General features: G+C 41.3%; 1 protein-coding gene across 14 annotated transcripts in view; it reads left to right on the forward strand.

Annotated features, from left to right (window-relative positions):
- Positions 1-22420, forward strand: part of TNIK (TRAF2 and NCK interacting kinase) — a 321027-nt gene that overhangs the window by 172022 nt on the left and 126585 nt on the right. For all 14 annotated transcript variants that reach the window (XM_073359382.1, XM_073359394.1, XM_073359393.1 and 11 more), the window contains one exon: positions 15789-15845. In XM_073359382.1, the coding sequence (XP_073215483.1) occupies positions 15789-15845 (57 nt within the window). The remainder of the gene's footprint in view (positions 1-15788; positions 15846-22420) is intronic.

Raw genomic sequence — 22420 nt, forward strand, 5'->3', positions numbered from 1 at the left:
ACCTTCAGTTGCAGTATACACATACCCCATTTCGTTCTTCCATTGACTTCAGTAGGCATTGAGTCTGGCCCATTTTAATACAGGGGAATAATTTGTGTGTGTAGTACCAGACAGTAGATGAGTGAGCCTAGTAGCTGTGAAATTCATAGTATGTATGAGCAATGTTTGTTTTGGGGCTTAAAGTGGGACTTAAATGGCACATAGGCCTTGTGCTAAACTTCTGCCTGAAGGTGAGTTTCACCCTGCTCATTTAGATATGGGCTTAAAACCTCCTAAACAAGTCATGTAGCTCTTTGGCAGTGTGGCCGAGTGGGTAGGACTCCGCAGACCTGGATTCTGTTCCTGACTCTATTGCTGGGCTGACCTTTGGGAAGTCTCTTAACTCTTCTGTGCTTTAGTTTCCCAATGGAAAATAGAGATAAAGATATAACTCTCTTTATAAAGTACTTTGAGATCCATGGATGAAAAATGGTATATAAGAGCGTTGGGACACTGGTGGTGGTTTTTACACAGGCGAAACTCCCAATTGCTTAAAAATGTGAGTTTTTCCTGAATATTAACTGAAGGATCAGGCCCTTTATTGTATGATTGTGAAGTGACCCCCTATCTTTTCCTGTGAAAATGAAATTCACCCCTGCACAAAGGGACAGCACCCTGTGTTTCACCCTGACAATTTCTGTTATTTGCTGTTCGAACAAGGTCACTTTTCATTTATACCAGCAGTGACCTCTTTGAGTTGTACCTTACTTCAGCCAATATTTGTACTGAATAAAGGTAATATCCAGAATGCCTTGGTCTAAAACGCTTGAATGAATCAGCTGAAGTGTATTACTTATGGAAACTTACCAACATTTTTCTAATGTGCTGCCACACAACCTTTAAAATCTGACTTTGTTGTCTTCCACATTCACAGAAATTAGAGTTACTTCTGCATATTGACATGACATTATTAAGTTAGTGATAGTTGGGATAACATTTTGAAGGTAATTAGGAGCATTAATTTATGCACAGATGAATGCTTAGTTTTTGATTAAGACAGCTTTGAAGGTCACACTTGAATAAACTTGATGTTGAGATTTGGGTTTATACCCAAATAAGCATTGACAGAAAATCAGGGGACAAAATAAAAAGCTTAGGGAAGTGGGGAGGGGGGGAGGGCGCGGCAGAGCTGCTTGGGGTTTTTTTGTTTGGTTTGTTTTTACATCATCAGGTGGATCATGATGCAGTGCAGTGGTATATCTATATATACCAGTGAAAGATGGGAAGTAAAACTGACTATTTCAACATGAGTGAAGCTTGCAAACTGGCTTATTTTGGGGAGTGTGATTGGAGGATGGTTTTGTTACCATCTTAGAAACCTAAGTATTTAAAAGCTTTTTTTAACCTCTCATGAGAGCTAATCCTGCCAGCCCTTACTCACATAAGCAGTTATTACTCATATGGGTAGCCCCATAGACTTCAGGGGGACTCTTTCCTCCCATGAGTGAGGCTTTGTAAAGCCATATGGAATTTCTGGCCCGTGGTTGACATACATCTCCCTCTATTATCCTCTGTTTCTTTATCTACACCTAAAATATAACAGCTGATGCACTACTGAAATGCAACTCTCTTTGAACTGCAACATGGCAGCTGTTTTTAAACAGTGCACAGCAACATTATACAGTTTAGGGCATTTGAAGCATATCATATAAAATTGAAACTATCAGGGGATTTGAGTAGGCAGAATGACATTTACTCAAGATAGAATTAGGTCAGGCTGCTCACAGCGCTTATTTCCCCCCCAAACGACCTCTTCTTCAGTGACTACAGGTAGCCAGAATCCGTTTTATTTAAACTACCTGCATCTCCAGCAACACAAAATCCCCCAGCCACCATCTTCGAAATTGACTCAGTACTGACTTACTCTAGTGAGCGCTGCCCACTGAAACACTACACCACTTCCTGCAGCATGCGGAGTTTTGAATTCCTTGGAGGATTTACTGAGTTCCTTGGATAGCTCCCATCTAAATACTGTGCCGGCCCAACCCTACATATGTTGGTGAGAGTTGATAACATAACTCCACAAAGTGTGTGTGTGGGAGGGGGTGGGGAATAAAAGTATTCTTAAAAATTACTTTCACTCTGTTCTGGTATCTCTCTGTCATCCACACAAGCAGAGAAACTAGGATGATTAAACGTACTTGACATTTTCCAAGATCATGTTCACAGTAAAGACTTAGGGCAAAATTCTCATCTCAGATCTGCACAGTACTGCTCTGCTTTGGGATTCTGCTCCCACTAGAAGTATGGATCAATTGTCATCATTTGGGAGATTGAGCATATGCAGGGAGGGCAAAAGATCGAAGTGGAATGCTACCACAGAGATCTGAGGAGAATTTGCACTTAGCTTGTCACTTACAGGCAGCTGGAGAAAAGCTAGTGCTTGCATTTTCCACTATGAAATGCGTATTTGTCAACGTATCGGATATTCCTTTGTCATGATCGTGGGCCTCCAAAGATATGATGAGCTAGGATAGGAATTCACTTGAATACAGATTTTAAAAAGCTGCTACCAGATGGGTTTAGTAGTCTGTCTGAAGTGTTAAAGAGAAAAGGCTACAACAGATAACATGCGTATAGAATTCAACCAGAGGTGGAGAATAATAAACATGTTAAAAAGCAGATTACTATAAATGAGAACTGAATATAGTAATAATACTTATAAAGTGCAGATTACCTTCATTTCTGAGTGCAGAAATAACGTAGTATATTAGCAATCCAAGAGATTATGTAGCCACAGGAATGGGGTTCAACAGTTATTTTATAATGATCCTGGTCCCAACTTTATTCAAATTTCTTTAGCAAACAGTATATGCCCCTTTGCCTAATTCTTCAGGCCTCTAGCTGGACATGCCCCTGTATATGTCTGTGTTAGACTGCATAACAGAATTATAATTACATTATTTATTCCAAAGACTGGAGGTAAGGGCAGTGTGGTTTGCAATGGGAACAGGAGCCAGCTAAGTCAACAGGAGTTTTCCCCATTGAGTTCAGTGGGAGGAGGAGCAGGCCCTTGGTTCTGTCATTTATTTCAAGGCCTTGAAATAAAAAAAGCCTGATTGAAAGGCCTGAGGCAAATCCTAACAAAGTCAGAGTCAATGCTCCCATGGATTTTAATGGGAGGAAGATAGAAATTGTGATAGGTGTAGAATCCTCTCCAACGCCCATTGATCTCAGGGGGAATTGGGGTGGGAAGTGGGAGACTTGGCAAATGTCAGAGATAGGCTGTAGCTGAGGAAGTATTCAAAGTGGAATTCTGGCTTCTACCCCTGGCTATGCCACAAAGTTGTAAGTCCTTTAGACCTATGTTTCAAAATAGTCTGTGATTGCTGGTGCCTCTATTTTTGAGTGCCCAACTTCAGGCAAATAGGGTCTGATTTTTCAAAAGAGTTGAGCCCTTGCTAGCTCCCACACTAAATATGGCTAGTCGCTTTTGAGCTCTTCCAAAAATCTGTCCCTGATTGCGGGTGCTGAGCATTTATCCTCTAGGGTTTTACTTTCAGAGGTACTAAGCAGTCAATGAAAGATGAAGTCGTGCAAGTGATAGGGCTTGATTTCTTCACATGTGCAAAGCGTGTGCCTCAGGTTGGGTACCTAGAAATGGAAGCAACTGTGTTCTTTGGTGTATTTAAAAAAAAAAAAGACACCCTTCCCTGTTAATTTTTACTCTGCAGTTTGTAGACACTGACTGGCAACCATTTTGCTGTTGCTGGGGAATAGGAAGGCTGAGAGAAGCCCAGAGGGAAAGTCCCATGGGGCAGGAAAGTAGGATTTAATGCAGACCACATACCTCTGTTGCTTTTTCTGGTTCAATCTCTTGCCTGCATTACATCCCTGCGGGTCCCAGAAGGGGGGAAATACATCCTACCAAGACTACATGAAGATGCATGTAGAGTTTTTGATTAACATGTGCAGCATTACATGGGAGAGGAATGCAGGGTCTCAGTTCTAACAATGATTTAAAAGAAAACTCCAGTGTTTTTCAATCAAAGATTATACAGAACTGTGTGTTTTTTATAAAAGTCTCGACACACATTGCTAAACTTCAACTGTAATAAATGTTAGTCAAGAAATTCCTGTGCAAGCTCCAACCTTGCTGTGCCTGTGAGTGGTCCTGATCTCACAGAAGGAAGCCTGCCATTTTTCGTGACAGCCATGCTCTACACTGCCTCTGAAGGGACCTACATACTGCAAAGTACAAATTAACAGGGTTTTGGGGGGAGGGGTGTCTTAAAACAAAACACCCAAAGAGCACAGTTGTTCACTTCTCAAGAACAGCAAAGGAAGCTGAAGTGACCTCACAAGGCAAGTCAGATACTTGGTTCAAAGAGGTGGAGAGAACCATTCAGCATGCCCGGCTGGAGGGGAGAAGTTTATTGATGTTTTAGGGAGATTTGATAGGAGCTGTGGGGTGTCACTTTCTGGGACAGTGCTCAGATTGGCAGAAACCCTAGAGGTTTTTCCCCTTCCTTTGTGGTGTGGGGCATGGGTCACTTGCAGGTTTGAACTAGAGTAACTGGTGGATTCTTTATAACTTGAAGTCTTTAAATAGAGATCTGAGGACTTTGGTAACTCAGCCAGAGGTTATAGGGCTACTACAGGAGTGGGTGGGTGAGGTTCTGTGTCCTGCAATGTGCAGGAGGTCAGACTAGATGATCATGGTGATCCCTTATGGCCTTAAAGTCTACGAGTCTATAAGAGTCCAGGCAAAGAGGAAGGGAATGTGAGAAACTTCACTGTTCTTGGAAACTGACCAAGGCACACATCCTGCAATGAGTTTCATGTGGGTGGACCTTGCTCCTGCAAAGAGCTCACTTTACTGTAAAGTTGAAGGGTAAGTTAACTGCCTCAGGAGCTCTGTTGCCTAGTTCTTCTGTCCTACAAACTGCCTGAGCAGTCCTTGCTTTCTCCCTCCTGAGCAAAGGTTGTTGCCAGCTGCCTGGGTTGGGGAGTGGAAGGGGTTACAAGCTAGGCATCTGGCTGGAAGAGTCTGGAGAAGGAGGTGAGAGAAATTCCATGTAAATGGCAGCTTCCCAGAAATAAAATAGTGTCAAAGTTTGCTTACACTGATGTTAATGTAAAGGAGAAGCAAATTTGATACACAGCAACAATACTGGCAGTTTTAAAAAATGGAATAATAAGAGGAGTGGCAATGCACATGCATTTTACAGCATAAACCAGGATTGTATACAGGATAAGCATTTAAAATTCAATTTACAGTATTTCTCTAAGACTACTGTGAAGTAGACTTGCACTGTCCCTCTCATCACCCAAGAGATGCCCTCTGGGTATCTGTCTTTGCAGTTTGTTTGAGGAATCCTCAACACCTCACCCCTTTCTTCTCTCAGTCTTAGGGCCTAATCCAGAGCCCACATAAATCAGTGAGATTCTTTCCATTGGTTTCAGTTGGCTTTTAATCAGGTCCTTAGAGAGAAGATGTAGCAGCAACTGACATCAACCTTGTCTAAGGTAGGTCCAGTCCTTTTCTTGCTCTCCTTCCATGATCCAAGGGATTAGAACACCGCTTCTCTTGAACTCAGGGGACCCAAAAATCTGTTTGGCTTTGTCAGGCTCTAAACAGAACCTGGGACAGCTACCTTGGTTCTAAAGGAAGTAAATGATTCTCATCTTGGTTTTTGTAGAATTGGCCTGTGACCATTTCTCCAGCACCATGGGACATATTCTTTCTCAAGTTCTTGGTTCATGTTGAGATCTGGGTAACAACTTGTAACCTGTATAGGGAAGTGCACAGTACCCACTAAGCAGTTTTAGCACTTGACCCAAGTTAGACACTTCTTCTCATGCTGTATTTGGGCCTAGTCTGAACTGAAATAAATTCTTCCTCTTCTGTCAAAAGGAGCATGTTTGCTGATCTTACACTATTTTCTGCATAGATCCAGACCAGTTACGCTGTTCCATGACAACAAACCCTATTAAAACAAGCTCGGACACACTGCTGGAATATTAACAGTCTTTGAAGTCATATTTCTAATTTTCAGGTGTTTACACTTAAGTTTGCAAGTTTGCTTTGCACAGGATGTGGTTACTGACTAATGCTGTAGAAAGTGTTAGTTGTCACCATAAGGGTTAGTAATATGTAAAGATTTGATGCTACCTTTATTCCTATACTGTACATAGCTGCTTTCAGTTTTCACAGTTCTGTCTAATCTATATGTGCTTTTCACCCCTGTAGAATGAAACAAAATACCTAAATTTGGCTAAAAGTATTCTTCATGTTTTCTAGATGCTTTATATTAGCAATATTGATAATTATATTAATACTGAGCACCATAAATCTCAGAGTAGTGGGTCAGTGTGTTTTATCACCATACTAAGGCTACAAGAAATCGGGGCAAAGTGATTGTGGTAGTGAGACACAGAAGTCCGTAGCACAGCTGGAAATAAATCAGAGTCTCCTGACTTCCAGTCTGCTGCCCTATACGCTGGACCATATTACAACTGCCATATAATCCATAAGCAAGTACAATGTATATGTGTGATGGGTTGGACCCCCCTTCTGGGATGCCACCTGATGTACTAGGATTTCACTGAGCCTCTGCTGCTCCACTGGCCTGGGTTCCCACTCCCTGTTTTGCTGAATTCGGCTCTCCAGCCTCTTGCAGCACACACACATAGGTAGGGCCACATGCAGCTGCAGCCACAGATTGAAGTCAGCTCTGTGTGAGAGGATTCCCCCAGCACTCACGTGAAAACCTCTTTTGGGAGATAAACCCAAAATAATACTGTCTTGCACTGTATAGAAAAATCTGCACAGCGCAAGCTAATAAAAATACGCCCTCTTCCTCAGTGTGGAGAGATGTGCATGACTTCTTGCCCCCCCATACCCCGTTAGAAATTGCATAAACTGGGTTTAATAATAAACCAAACAAATTTTATTAACTATAAAAGGCAGATTTTAAGTGGTTCAAGGGATAGCAAACAGAACAAAGCAGATTACTAAGCAAATGAAACAAAACACACAAACTAAGCTTGACACACTAGATAGGTAGGATACAAAGTAGCAAATTCTCACCCTGAGTGATAAACAGGCAGGCGGATTCTTAAGACACAATTGCCTTGGCTTTCCCAGGTTATCATACAGAGGCTAAAGAATTTAGCCTGGGACCATCACTTCTCACAGTTCAGTCTTTTGTTCCTCGGGTGTTTTTAGGTGTGTTGTTGTAGGGAGAGTGAGGACCTCATGTTGTCATTGTCCCTTTTATATCCATCTCCCCTTCCCGCCCTTGGTGGAAAGCTTTTTTGCTGTGACCTGGATCAATCAGTTCCCATTGTATAGAGCTATCTGACCTGGATCAAACAGCTCCCATTGTGTAGAGCTATCTTTGAGAGGTTTCTATTGCACACGGTTCCTGGGGTAACCCTTATGCTTGTGTGCATTTCTTCAATAAGCCACTAACATTGTTTGGCCTCATCCAACGTAGCACATTTGAAATACAGAGACATGGTCAATATTCCCAGCTTCAGATATAAAAATGATACATGCATACAAATTGGATAAACACATTCAGTAAATTATAACCTTTCCAATGATATCTTACATGACCCATCTTGCGTAAAGTCTATCTTAGTTATACCATATTCATATCATAACCATGTTTCTATGAAGAATTAACGTCACAATATGCTTATGCACTGTCTACACTGGAAATACTGCAGCTGTGCTGCTGTAGCGTTGTACTGTAGACACTTACTACAATGACAGAAGCAGTTCTTCCGTCGCTGTAGTAAATCCACCTCTCCGAGAGGTGGTAGTTAAGTCGATGGAAGAATTCTTCCGTTGACCTACCGCTGTCTATGCTGAGGCGTGGGTCGGCTTAATGACATCTCTTGGTGTGAATTTTTCACACCCCGGAGCAACGTAGCTGGGTCGACCTAACTTTCTAGTGTAGACCAGCTCTTAGAATAAGGAGTTCATCATTTCATTGACTTGAGGTGAAGTTGAAAATCTTTGGGGGTAGAGGCAACATAATCCATCATTGCAAACAGTGATTTTGCTTTTTGTATGTTTTGTTTACAACTCTGCAGGCTAGAGAATTTATTGGCTACATCTCATCTAATCTTCACCTAATTCTTCTTTCCATTTCTAAACTGGCAAATATGTTTACAGAAACTTTGGTCCAGTGGTTAAAGAATAAGGGTGGGAGCTGACATCTGGGTTCCGTTACTAGTCTGGCCTCTGACTTGCTGTGTGACCTTGTTAAGGCACATAGCCACACTGCTTTTCTGTTTAGCAGTCTGTATAATGTTGGAGGATTCACTGATTCTGAGCTCAGAAAGGACCACCGTGATCGTCTAATCTGGCTTCCTGCTTAACAAAGACCATAGAACTTACCCAAGATAATTTCTGTTTGAACTAAAGCAACTCTTTAAGAAAAACATCCATTCTTGATTTTCAAATTGTCTGTGTTTATGAACCCACCACAGCGCTTGGTAAGTTGTTCCAATGGTTAATTACCCTCACTGTTACAAATGTGTGCGCCTCTATTTCCAGTCTGAGTTTGCCCAGCTTCAACTTCCGGTCACTGGATCTTATTATACCTTTGTCTGCTAGATTGAAGAGCCCACTGTCAAATATTTGTTCTCAGTATAGGCCCTTATAGACTGTAACCAAGTCACCCCTTAACCTTCTTCTCTTTGTTAAGCTAAATATTTTGCGCTCCTTGGGTCTGTCGCTAGTGATGACGACACTGGCCTATCTCACAGGGCTGTGAAGTTTTGTTGATTAATGTCTGGTAAGCCATCTGTGAGAGTCTTGGGTGGAAGACACTATGGAAGTGCAAAGAACAAGCTAAGTTTTCACAACTGGACTTGCTGATCTCATGCTAATGGACCCACAAAGAACTACTACAAGCTGGGTGGTAGCCCTGGATGCCTTCTTTCAGGGGGTGCTGTGCCACTCAACTGTTTTGTTTTCCCTCCTCTCCATTCTGATTGGCCAGCTGTTGTTCTTTCACTGATGGCCAGCCTTTTATTTTATTTTAACTTAATTTAATTTTATTGTTTGGCTCAGCTGCTGCGTGGGAGCAAGGGGTGACTCTGAAAACATTTTTCTGCCCTGGCAAAATAGCGGGGGCTGCTCCCACTGCTACCCCCAGTGATTCATTTTGGAATTACAAGAGCAGGCAATGTCTATGAATGTACTGTTTTAAATTTCATTATTGCTTATGTAACCCACACACCTCCTGGGTGTGGTGCTTTGTCCCCTCTAGTGGCACCGAGACCAGCTGGAGATTAATAAGTCTGCTACAGCCTTAGCTAAGGGCCATGTGGCTTTTAGCTCCTGCAGTAGAGGCTCATGCATTTAGCTCCAGAGGTCCCAGATTCAATCCCACTTGCCGATGACCGGGGTCTGTTGGTGTTACACTTCCCTTATCCATGGTCTCCGCTTTACTGAACGCTCAATGAGCCTTGACTGCATCCCCTGCTGTTGCTCCCTTTGCTTTAATTAGTGTTGGTAGGTTTGGGGACACTCTGGCAGAGCAAAGCAAGATGAATTTGGCAGCTGGAGGATCTGTTTTCACAAATTATGCTATCTAAATAAATGGCATTACAAATATCCCTTCCCCTTTTCTGAAAATCAGGGTACTTTATCAGCAGTGCTTCCCTAATGGCTTATGCCTGGGAGGGCAAACGGCTGTCAAAAGAGCAGTGTCTAGAGGCATTGGGTGGAATCCTGACCCCAAGGAAGTCAATGGGGTGAGGGGACTTCTGTGGGTCCAGGACTTCACCCATAATGCCTTGGGGTGGCCTAAGGGAAGCACTGGAAGGGGCGCCCCATGCTATGCTTATTCAGTAGGTGTAGTCAATGTCTCACCATAAAATACGCCCTCTAGGGCTGCAAACTCTCCACTCTTGTGCTTCTGTGCATTGGTAGGTAAATTATTCCTCTGGATTTGCTGGAGAGGATGTGGGCTGCCTGCATCCTCTCCTTTTTTCTGAGTACTTTGGGGCCTGGGCAAGGCATAATTTTAGCCTGGGCTTGTGCAAATTTGTGTGTGTGAAATCTGAAACAACGTAGGAGCCCTCAAACCAGCTGCTGCTCCTTTGCCTGTCTACATTTAAACTGGTGCAATAATATTTTCATTTTATACAATGCTCTTGGTGCATTGTTGGAATACATGCTGCCTCTCTGGCTGCATAAATCCCCTTGTTAAATGAGTGAGAAGTTCTCAGTGGGCGAATTGGCTTCCTATTGAAGTAATAAATTTAGGTGGAATGAAATGCCGTATCGCTCTTTGAAATTGCTCTGCTGCCTGCAGAGCCACCTCATGCCCATCCAAAGTCCACCCACAACAACTGCGTGCCTGTAAATCCCTGGTGAGAGCTCTGGTGTCTGGCAATGACTGGCAAATCCGTACCCTGCTAAGGACAAGATAATATAATGGATCTTTTTAATCTGCAGGAAGGGGTAGTGCTAGAGTCTGAGAAGGGCCTGCTGTCCTCAGAGAGCCAGACAGTGGCTTCAGCATAAAACATAAACAGCATATGGGGTCAAATGCTGCAGATAATTACACCACTGTAAAACCAGAGTAATTCTACATTGATATTAGCAGAGTTTATCCAGATTGATACCCAAGGAGAATTTAGTCAGTTGATTTTAATACACATATTAACATTCATTTTTCCTGGATTTTTTCCTCCCCCAAGAAAATGCAATCAGAGCAGCAATCTCCACTTTCCTTTGGGAAAGGTGGCTGCTTAGAGTGCTTAGTCTGGCGGCACGTTTGCTCCAGTTTTTCCTTTCGTGTGCACCATAGCACATGTCCTGGAATACTGAATGGTAATGCTGTTCCCCCTGGACTCCAGGATTCTCTCCAGTGACCCCGTTTTGTTCATACAATTTGCAAAGACTGATGCTGGACAAAGACTCTAATATTTCTGCATGATATTCTGGACAAAACGAACTTGCTACAACAGCTGAGACATTCCGTTCCCTCCATGTTTGTACCATATGAATGAGAAATGCTGTAGTTGATAGGAAGATATTTCCTAAAGAAAAATCCCATCTGTATTTATTTTCCCTAATGTTATGTCTCTCTCTGGCAGCAGAACCTGAAGGTCAAGGGTCTCCAGAAGCTATTTTATTCCGGTGCAAAACTCTGATAAAACCATAGTTTCAAATTCCACAATGTATGCTTTTTTTAATGTGACACCAACTTAAGTTAATACAAGATAAAGTCACAATTCAAAGCTACTAGAATTCCCACGGTTCTGTGGTTTTCAACACACAAGGATGCAGTGAAGTGGGAGGCTCTCAGGGAGCCTGCATCACCAGCACCTCAAACTCACCACATTGGTGTAAGGTCCCTAGGTGATTTTATGCCAGTGGAGGATTGGGTATATTGAAGGTCCACTCTGCCATGCCCCAGGCATGCCCCCTCCCTCTCTCCACATCAGGGGCAGGAGGCTTATGCTGGAGTCGGAGGCGGTTGTGTTGCCTCCTTCAGCTTTATGGCCGTAGAGAGTACCCCTAGGCAGAAGGGGCCACTTTGGGACAGTTTGTCTACTTTTGAGCAAAGTGGATTAATCAAACCAGAGAACAGGGCCCATAGAATTTGATGAGATCAGCTCTTATAGTCAAAGGCTCTCTGTGGAACCCCATGGTAATGGTTCAAAAAATATGGCAGGTTGTTAAGGAAAAATTAACACACCAATTATGTACCCAGCAAACTAGACAAAGGACAAATAGATACTGAGATATTTGGTTACCATTTATTCAATACTCAGACAAAAAAATCACCTGCCAAAAAAAAAAATCAGTCCAATATTTTTACATATTAACATTTGACAGACACATAGAAAACATGTGTAATCAAAGATTTCTCAATTTAATAGTCACTAGAAACAGCATGTTGTAGGCAGCATAAAGATGTTCACTCTGAACTATGGTAACACCCTGTTAAATAGAGAGATCTGATGCTTATATTACTGTACAGTGTTTCTATAAACAGAAGCTCACTCTTGTTGTTGTTGTTGTTGTTTTGTCTCTGATTTATATGGCTAGGATTTGTGAACCCATTAAAACTTCCTAAATAAATAAATAAACATTCAGACCCCTCTCTTATTTTCACAAGAGATAGACTTTGGACCCATATTTTTGGCTGGAATCACCTTCCCACCTGTCCTCTTTTTATGCACTGTGCTTTGTGCCATTTACTGCTCTTTTCCCCAAAAGGTGGCTATTTTTTTCTGTAATGTTTACTTCAGTAGAGCTCCTGAGGGGGTGTAGAGTCTGCCTGTGCCTGGCAAGATTAGGGCCGTAGGTTGTAAGATTGCAAGGCTGTAGACTCAAACGTTCTACTGTGTGTCAATGTAAAATGATACATTACAAAACAGTCAACACTTACCAAACTGCTGAATCATACTGGGGAACATTGGAGTTCTTTTATTAAAATCTCAGGACCAAATTCCAGCTTGGAGGCACATTCCATTGTGTGAGAGCTGCAGCTAAGCCTCAAACAGAATTCGATCATAAGGTAGGGCATAGGAGTGTGATTAAGGCACTTTGGATTCTTCCTCTGGCTCTGTCACTGACTTGCTGTGTGAGCTTGGATAAGTCACTTCTCACTGTGCCTCTGTTTCCCCTTCTACCATCTGTCTATTCATTGTAAGCTCAGGAGGGCAGGGTCTCACTCACTCTGTGTTTGTACAGTGGGGCTTCTGGGTGCTGCTGTGATGCAAACAATCATTAGGAAAACGGGTGAGCTGCCTTTATTGGCACCAGTGCATCAAAATAGTTGCCTACAGATTTTCTCGGAGGATGCACCCTTTCTTTTCATTTTCTTTCCTACTTACATTCTGCGTGTTTGTGGTGTGTGTGTGAGAGAGAAAGAGAACATTTGATGTGAACAGTTTTGATATAATGTGTGATTCATTTGTGGAGAGAAGGAAATCAGCACGGAGCAAAATGCAGCACTTCATTATGGTACAAAAATAGATTGTGCTATAGAATATAATGAAAAAGTGAACAGTTTGCATATGAACTAGCTGTTCAGTGGCTGTGCCTCATTGGCCAGAAAGCTCAAGAAAATGAGCCTTTTCGTAGTCTTGCTTTTTAAACGTCAGTTGTTCTGCTTCACTACTAGTGGGGGTTGTTTTTGAACCATTGTGACGTTATCTGCTGACATATTCTGACTGTACAGCTTTTATTTGTGGTTTGCTATTTTTAAGAGACAGTCACAGTCAACGGTTTGGGTTCTTTGTTTTGTCATCTCCCTTCCCCTCCTCCCCCCCCCCCAACGCATGTGCATACACTCATTTTTCCATCCAGAAATTACCTACTCAAGTGCTGTCCAACAATCGTCGTCTTACAACTTTGTCAGTTTATCAGTTACCAAAAAATAAAGGGTTAATATCAATTCATATCACAATGAATCAAATAACAAGGGTGCATTTATATGTATACATGATTGTCAGAACTTTTAATTTAGCTAAACGTTTTCCATAAAGGGCACAGTCAGTTCATTAGAGTCCAAAGATGTAGGTATAATTTAAAACGATGTTTTAAAAAATCATAATATGACATGTTTGTAAAATAAAACCATTGTCTTGTATGTTCAAACACACAATTCTCAGTGGAGATTAAACATGCGATCTTCAGCATTATGGGTATGAACCAAAGCCTATTGAATCAATGGGAAGATTCCTATTAACTTTGGTGGGTTTATAATCCAGTCTATATTACCTGAGCTCAAGGAGAATTCCTGAGCTGTTATCTAAGAATCAGAGGCAATCATCCATCTCGAAAGACGACGGTGTAAGTAAGCAATAAAGCAGTTCATTTACTACAGTACATGTCATAATGCAGCATCACAAGTGGCTAAACATCCAATTTGCGAGTGACAGTCCTTGCCACATAATCCATGTGTAAAGTGCAGGGCCAGAAGATGAAGCTAGTGTACTATCTGCATGTGAGGCCTGCTGAACTTTCTTCTTCTTTTTTCGCTTTCCTCTTTGTACTAGTAGGTGGAGTCAGCCATTGGAAAGTTCTATCTATGTATTTATCTGTCTAGTTATTTTTATTGTGGGGGTGGGCATGGGCATCTGATGCCTTTGCTAGTTATACACCCAAGGGCTCTGCGTCTTTCTCTTTCTACTTCCTCAATTGACCTGGACAGTATTACACACATGAAGCCCGTTTATTGTATTTATTATTACTCATTATTGATATATATTTTACTTCAGTGAAAATGTTTTTTTTGGATTTAAAGCTTCCCCTGCAACATTCTGCATCAAAACACAACAGTTTGGGGCTAATACGTGAGAAACCAGAAAGTGAAACCTAGTAGAGAGGAAAAGAAAGTGGCCAGCCAGTTTTCACTTTCCGAGCTTGAATAAGTGCAAAGAGTGACCGAGAACACGGTGAAATAGCAAATTAATTTATAAAAATTCCTTCAGATTGCTAAACTAAGGAATTGAAAACTAATTTTACATTTTATCTTCCCGGGATTTATTTAAATAAAATGTTCCTTGTAACTATGTTAATATCTATCATTACCCACCAAGTTTTCTTGGCAAATTCCCCCTGAGGTTTGGCCAAGTATTTAAACCCTAGAGTAGTTGGACATTCTTCTGTGATTTTATATATATATATGAGTCTTTATGACATTCTTCTGTGATTTTATATACATATATGAGACTCATTTTTGTCCTAGTTCATTCATGGGGGCTCGACTCCTCAGAAGTTGACTGCTACACTGATTAACATGTTTAGAGTCTTGTAACATGTCCACATCAAAGTATGTCTACTCTACTAATTTGTTCCACCTCCAGGACCTCATTTAGCATCAAAGTGCAGTCTCAGAGGTATATTAGGCATTCCTCTGTCCAGTCACACACTGAACTTTTGCATCAGAGTAGAGGGGAAAAAATGCAAAACGAAAGAATAATTATTTTACATCCTTAATGGTTTTCTTTGGGTGTTTGGTTTTGTCGTTATAGATAAAATAAATGTGCTTTAAGCTCTGTTCAAAACTCAGGTCGATAGAAAGTCACCAAATGACATCACTTTCTCTTTTGGGGCTTGAGTTCCACATGTCCAGCACTTCCTCAGAATCAGGCCCTGACTAAACAGTTGTCAGTGTCTCTGATTTATATAAAAAGGGACTGGTCAGAGGGTACCTGTTTCATTGTGTTACCATGCTACCCTGAGGGCTGGCTTCAAACCCTGGCTCGGGACAGAAATGGATTGGCATTAGTGTCACTCTGTATTCTAGTGGGCATTTATCCATAATGGATAGTTTCCAGCAAGGTGATTGTCTTTGCTTGAGAGAGACGCAGTACAGGAATGTGAAGGGGAGTGTAGTAGACGGAGAGATGCTAGCAGAGCTCTTGTTTGTGGGGAAAATGTAACAAGCGCTAAGAATCCTTCACTCACTGATCAAACACATGGTGGGTGGAATGAAACTTTCACACAATGGATGCTCAAAGGGTACTCAAGAAAAATCAGTGATGTTGGGAATGCTGCCAAAGCAATAAGATTGTTTAACAATGTTGTTGAAACAATGATACAATGACAAATTCATGTCTGACTTGTGTTGTACATGAGGTTACTCATCCCAGGCCTAGTCCTGAAAATCCTTACTCGCACGAGTAGCCTTGTTGATGTCAGTGGGACTACTTGTGTGAGTAAACTTTTACAGAATTGTGGCCTATTGTAATCATTTTCTTGGTGCCAGTATGTAATATAATGCAATAAAAATTAAACTATTTCTTTTCTTCTTTCATAGGGTCGTCATGTTAAAACAGGACAGCTTGCTGCGATTAAGGTTATGGACGTCACCGGGGTAATGTATCCTAATTTGGCTATTTCTATATCCATAAATTACTAACAGGAGTCGGAGGGAAGTCACATGTGAAACAATGTGATGACTCCTGAAATGATTGTGTTTGGGAGAAGCAAGGGTATTAGGGCCCAATCCTGCTCCCACTGAAGTCCATGGCAAAATTAATGTGGACTTCAGTGGGAAACAGGGCTAGGTCCTGAATACAAGCTTTGTTATACAGCTGTTTAGTGCTAACGGTAAACATAATCTAAGGCCCCAATCCTACCAATACTGATGTTCGTGAGAAACTTTATTCATATGAGTAGTTCCATTGCAGTCCATGATACCATTCATGTACATAAAGTTACTCATATGCATAAGTCGTTGACTAGTTACCAAATTAAGGTCCCCAGTCCTGCAGTGCGTCTAACCAACTACATTATGTGTAGGTCTACATTGCTACCATTCATACTCCTGGCTGCAATGAAGATGTACCCTATATGTATCTAATTAACACGGTTTCATAGTCATAGAGAAAAATGTGTTGCAGTGATCACATAAACTTTACATGAGATTGAGAAAATTAATTTTTTCCAGATATTAAATGAATAACCAGATTAATAGGAAAGAACTGTCTAACCATTTCCCAAAAGGCCACAGAAGAAAAAGCAGTGTAATTCGTATACTTCTTGGAAGCCTAAACAGATGCATTTGAGAATGTTACTTAGTAAGAGCCTTATTCAAGAAGGAATCATGCCTTGCAAAGTTCCTGCCTGGATAAACAACGCCAGATTTGGGATCAAGGTTTTGTTTTTTAAATGAAATTACAAATTTCAGAATATAGGACTTGATCCAGATCCTCCCACCTTTATTTTTCTTTTAATTAACATTTTAAAATTAGTTTTCAGGAATACAACACGTACAAAACTACGTAGATACATAGAGATAAAAGTAGTCAATAGGCCTCACAAGCATGTTTAGCTTTACCTTAGAGAGAAAAAAGATGTATGGAAACAAAGAGTAGATAAATGTAAGTTAGGTCGGAAGGAGATGCAAACAAATAACCCCTAGTATAGTTCACCTCAGAATCTCCAGAAATCTGATTGTACAGGAAATGGGCAGATGAGATTCAACAAAGATAGTTAGGCCACTTTGTGGCAAAAATGGGTAAATGATGAGCCCACAAGGTTTGTTTGGGTCTGGATTAGATTTTAGCCTGAACTCTAAATTTCCCTTTTGAGGTCAAAGTAGGGCTAAATTTGGGTCAGAGTGGCATTCAGTGACCCCAAAATTTCATCAGCTGCTTGCTACAGATTTTGGAAGAAAGTAGCAAAAATCCAGTGAGACACGCTGATCTTGCAAGATTCCTGCCCCCTTGGGCCACATCTGAAAACAGGAGCCTTCTGGCTTAAGATCTGAATCACCACCTGAGGGTGGGTTTGGATCTGGGGGATTCAAATCTGAATCCACTTTATTACAATTTCAGTTGTAATGTGGGCAGGGCATAGCCAACAAAAATGAGCAGCAATTGTCACTTTTCCTTTTGACTCTGTTTTAGGAAGGCCAGGATGGCAAGTCCTCCACTTCCTGCTTTTCTTATATTGATGGGTGTGAGAACCTAAAACATTAAAGGTCCCAACCCAAATATTTGGCATTGATTGGATACTCTGTTCAGCTATTTAATGATTGAGCTCTTGTGTTGCACTTACCCCTACTTAAAAACAAAGGGTTTTTTAAAATGTACAAAAAGAAATTCTGAAAAACAAATCTGCAAAAAAGCAGAAAACCTACCACAGCCTGGCCTCTGTTTTGCTTCTCCTGCCACTCCTACAGTAGCAAACAGTAACCCTCAGTAACCCTCAAACAACCCCAGCCCTGAGAGAGCAAGTAGGAGAAATATGCAAATGACAAGAGATTGCAAGTATCAGCTGTAGAAAGAAAGATGCTGATGCAAAAGAAATCATCTGCACTTCACAATGGAAAATCCCTGTGTGATAAATCAGCTAACAGCTACTCCATCACTCCCATAACTGACTCAGTGTTGAAAGTGAACCTGTTTCGGAGAATCACTAAGGCTCCTCGTCACTGTGCTTAGTTGTCCTTAACTACCGTTCCCCCTAATTGTATGGTACAGAAGGTTGCAGAAAGCTGCCCCCAAATTACTGCATTTGATCAAAAAGAAAAGGAGGACTTGTGGCACCTTAGAGACTAACCAATTTATTAGAGCATGAGCTTTCGTGAGCTACAGCTCACTTCCTCAGATGCATATCGTGGAAACTGCAGCAGGCTTTATATATACACAGAGAATATGAAACAATACCTATTCCCACCCCACTGTCCTGCTGGTAATAGCTTATCTAAAGTGATTTCCAGCACAAATCCAGGTTTGTGCTGGAAATCACTTTAGATAAGCTATTACCAGCAGGACAGTGGGGTGGGAATAGGTATTGTTTCATATTCTCTGTGTATATATAAAGCCTGCTGCAGTTTCCACGATATGCATCTGAGGAAGTGAGCTGTAGCTCACGAAAGCTCATGCTCTAATAAATTGGTTAGTCTCTAAGGTGCCACAAGTCCTCCTTTTCTTTTTGCGAATACAGACTAACACGGCTGTTACTCTGAAACCTGCATTTGATCAGTGTGTGTAGTTACGATCTCTGAATTATGGACTGAGATTAATTTTTAAGGAGCTGGCCCTTGCACATACAATGTGACCTACTTCATAGAGATTATTGTAATAAAACTGATGGAGATAAAAGCATGGAAACAAGACTGCTGTTATTGTCTGTGGTTTATGAAGCTTTTACTTTAGGATTGAGCAGCTACAGTAGCACCAGATCTTGGCATAGTAATTCCTTTTTTTTTTTTTTTAAAGAAATAAACCCCATCAAGGGTTTAGCTGATGTTCCGCCGCTTGGGATTTCCTCAGAATTCACACTTTTGTTTATCTCTGTCACTGAAAGTCTCTGACACACTACACTGATCGTCAACATTTGATCTTTGTGTTTCGGCTTAATTCTTTATTTAAAATAATTTTAACCTGAAGAGGGACCCAAAATAAAACCTGGGATCCAAATGTCCTAGCCTTTTTCTCTCCACTTTCATTAGCGGAGTGCTTCCAAACCTGTGGTCTGTGATTTACTCAAGGTCTCTGGAGCACTTGCTGGTAATGTGCAGCAAGTTGGCAGGTCGTACACCGCTGGCTGCTCCTTGCTTTCAGCTTCCTCTACAAGTGTCCAGCCTCTTCTTTGCAATGAAAAGACCTAATAATAGAGCAACTAAATAAAAGTGCCATGATTTTTCAGGGGGTCCAGGGTGCCTACAAGTCCCACTGACTTCAGTCAGCACTGCCAGTGAGTCTCTCGAAACCAGGCTGCTTTTAGTTCACTGCCCAACCTTAGGCACCCATGTCTGAATGTTTTGGCTCATGTCTGCTTTTAGGGTTTGGGTGTGCCTAGCCCTTTTTTGGCCTGTACTACTCTGATCTTTGAGGTTTTGTGTCCAGCACAAAAGTGACAACTAGGATGGTCATACATTTAAGATAATACGATGTCCTCATAGAAAGGATCTAATTCCTCTCAGCTGCTGTTCCCAGTAGTCATCCTCCCCAGGCTGAGAGCATTCTGAACTCCTAAAGTGTCATACAGCATTTGTGTAAACTGCAGGCAGGTATCTTTCTAGCTGGGACGGGATGCTTAGGAGCAGAGGTGGGCTGGAGCCAATGGGTATTTGATATTGGAATCTAATTTCCTTGTGAGGAAAAACAGTGGCCTAGATCATCCTTTGTTGGTCTTGTTGCCCTGGATTTGAGGGGTGTGTATACCGCAGAGTGTGATCAAGTTAATTGCAACCATATTATGTGCATTCAGCCACCCGAAAGTAATAAAACACCATACAGTTAAGGGTTAATTTAAAAACAGGCTTTTAAAAGCAAGGTTAAAACTAGCTACAGTTTCTGCTAATCAGAATGGGAGGAAAAAACAAACAAGTAAACAATGAAAACCAAAATCCTTGGTGGTTAAAAAACCTTAAGTCGAAATGCCTTTCATATTGAAAGTTAAAAACGTAATAATACGATAGGGGTCATTGTAACCTATGTGTTTTGTAAACGTTAGTTATAAAGAATTAGCTAATTAAATGTCCTTTAAAGCAGTCCTCTAAAGCCATCTTAAAAACCGTTTTTCCTGACACCCTTTCTCCCTGGTGGGTAAGAAACTGGCCACTGCAAACCTGATGTTCTAAACCTATTGCTTATGTTTGTGTGTGCTTAAATCTAATAAATTGCAATTCTAAATAAAGCATGCTTACTTGCATAAATCTTATCAAACAGAAGTGCTATGTTCCTGTTAATTTATTCCTTACAATGCCTGGAGTAAAATAGTTAAGTTGCCCCTGTTGGGGGTTCTAAAAACCCCGGGTAACAGTCTGTGCACTTGTTAAGTTGCCAGCAGATTCCACTGTTATGCTGGACAAATAAAACCAAGCAGAAGTTTCTAGCAATACAGTAGAACAACAGGAGAAGAGATGGCTTTTAGGTCACCCTGTAATAACTCTAAGGCTATGTCGACACTACATATTATGGTGGTATAACTGATGTCGCTCAGGGGTGTGAATAAACCACCCCACTAAGTGATACAAGTTACACCGACATAAGTGCCAGTGTGCACAGTGCTGTGTCGGTGGGAGAGCTTCTCCCACCGACATAGCTTCTGCCACTCGTGGAGATGGTTTTATTATGCCGACTGGAGAGCTCTCTCTCATCAGACGCGTCCCTCACCACACGTGGTGCAGCTGCAGTGCTGTACGTATAGATATGTCCTTACTTATAACCCTTTATGCCGATTCCTAACCCTCTTTGGTGTTTACACTCTTCAGATTCTTGCAGACAATAAAATAGGTTGTTGTTTACCCAAGCTGTACCTAATTAGCTCATTTAAATCTTTCCTCATGTCAGTTTCTCCAGTCCCTTAATCATTTTTGCAGCTCTTCTCTGAATTCCTTCTTAAAGACTATGATAATTTAGTCATTCTCTGTAGTAAAGAAAGAAATCAGTGCTTCTCGCCATGTGTTGGGAGACATCTGGTCAGAAAATACAGTTGTTTAGAAAGAGCTCATGTTTGCAGATTAGCTGATCACCAGGGTGTCTCTTGATTTGCTAGTTTATAAAACTGAAGTCAGAACAAAACAGATGGGGTGGTAAAAGAGGAGGAAGGAGGTAACATTTATTCAGGGCTCTTTAGAATAAAGCTAATCAACCAGGTGTTAACTGCTCTTTCCTGCTCTGGAGACACTTCAGATTTCAACATACTAGAATCCTAGAATCAACATAAAATAAAATTAGGGTTCCTCAGATCAAGTCCAGTGTAAACAAAGCAAACAAGCAAAAGAAATAGAAGCCGAAAATGTGTATCCTCATAATTCTTCTCCCAAAAGACTAGTTCCACTCTTGATGTTTTGCAGGCCAAATTGAGCCCGCCAATAAGTGAGCCCAACTCCATGGTGGTCAAAGGAGTTCCACCAGGACTGAATTTGTCCTCATGAGAATATCCTGAAATTGTCTGGATGGGCTAGATTTTCCTAGTACCTATCTAACTCAGTCACTGAGTGTACATGCTTTTGATAATCATATATTTAAATCTCAAATCCGACATGCCTGACAATACTTAAGCACAGCAGGGTGACCTCAGAGTTTTGCAGCTCGGCCTTTGAACTTCCCAGCTCAGCTTGCATAACCTTTCCTTAACATGAATAAATTCTAATATTTTGTAAACATACTTTTTGGCTACTGTGATAAGGTTAAAGACCATGGGGTGACTTCTGTACCAAGGTTTGCTTTCTGAAATAATACAAATGGGCCACTGGCCGCGGGGATAGAAAAGTACTATAGTGAAGGTGATGGAGCTGCCGAGCGACTCGTGTATGGTACACCCTCGAGCCCAAATGGTTATCTTCAGAGAATTCTGAAAGACTAAACAATGTAAAATGAATAAGTAAATAGCAACTGAGCTGCCAATAAAGATGTATAATCTATTCTCTTGGCCAAGAGGCTCAACAATCTGGCAATAGACTCTGGAACCTTTAATGTCTGATGGCTGTCTGACTCCAGACTATGTCACTGTGATTTAAAGTTCTTACCATGTGATGACTGTTCTGTAGCCTGTGTAAAATGAGCTGGTCAGTCCGCCTCATCACAGCAGGTAACTGGGCTTAGAAGAGAGGCCAAGTTCTGAATGTGCTTGGAGACTGAACTGCTTTTTTACCCTCAAAGTGGTTTACCGAGGAGAAGGAGAAAGAGAAGACTTTAATCTTCAGGCCTCTTAACCAGTACTTATCACAAGCACTAAATTCACCTAAAAATTACCTTTTCCAAAGTCTGTAGTCATAACACTTAACCTTCCAAGGCTCAGTCATGGGTCCCATTGCCTTAAATTGGAATTACACCTATTTATACTAGGATTGAATATGTGCCACATTGTGAAGCACAGGCCTAAATAAAGGGCATAAGCAAAATTAGTCAGGTGGAGAGGGGGCAGAGATGTGGCCTGCTTAAATTAACTAACTGCAACAAAGATGAAGAGAAATCATGCCAACGAAAA

Source organism: Lepidochelys kempii, chromosome 9 (assembly GCF_965140265.1).
Source record: "Lepidochelys kempii isolate rLepKem1 chromosome 9, rLepKem1.hap2, whole genome shotgun sequence".
NCBI lineage: Eukaryota > Metazoa > Chordata > Testudines > Cheloniidae > Lepidochelys > Lepidochelys kempii.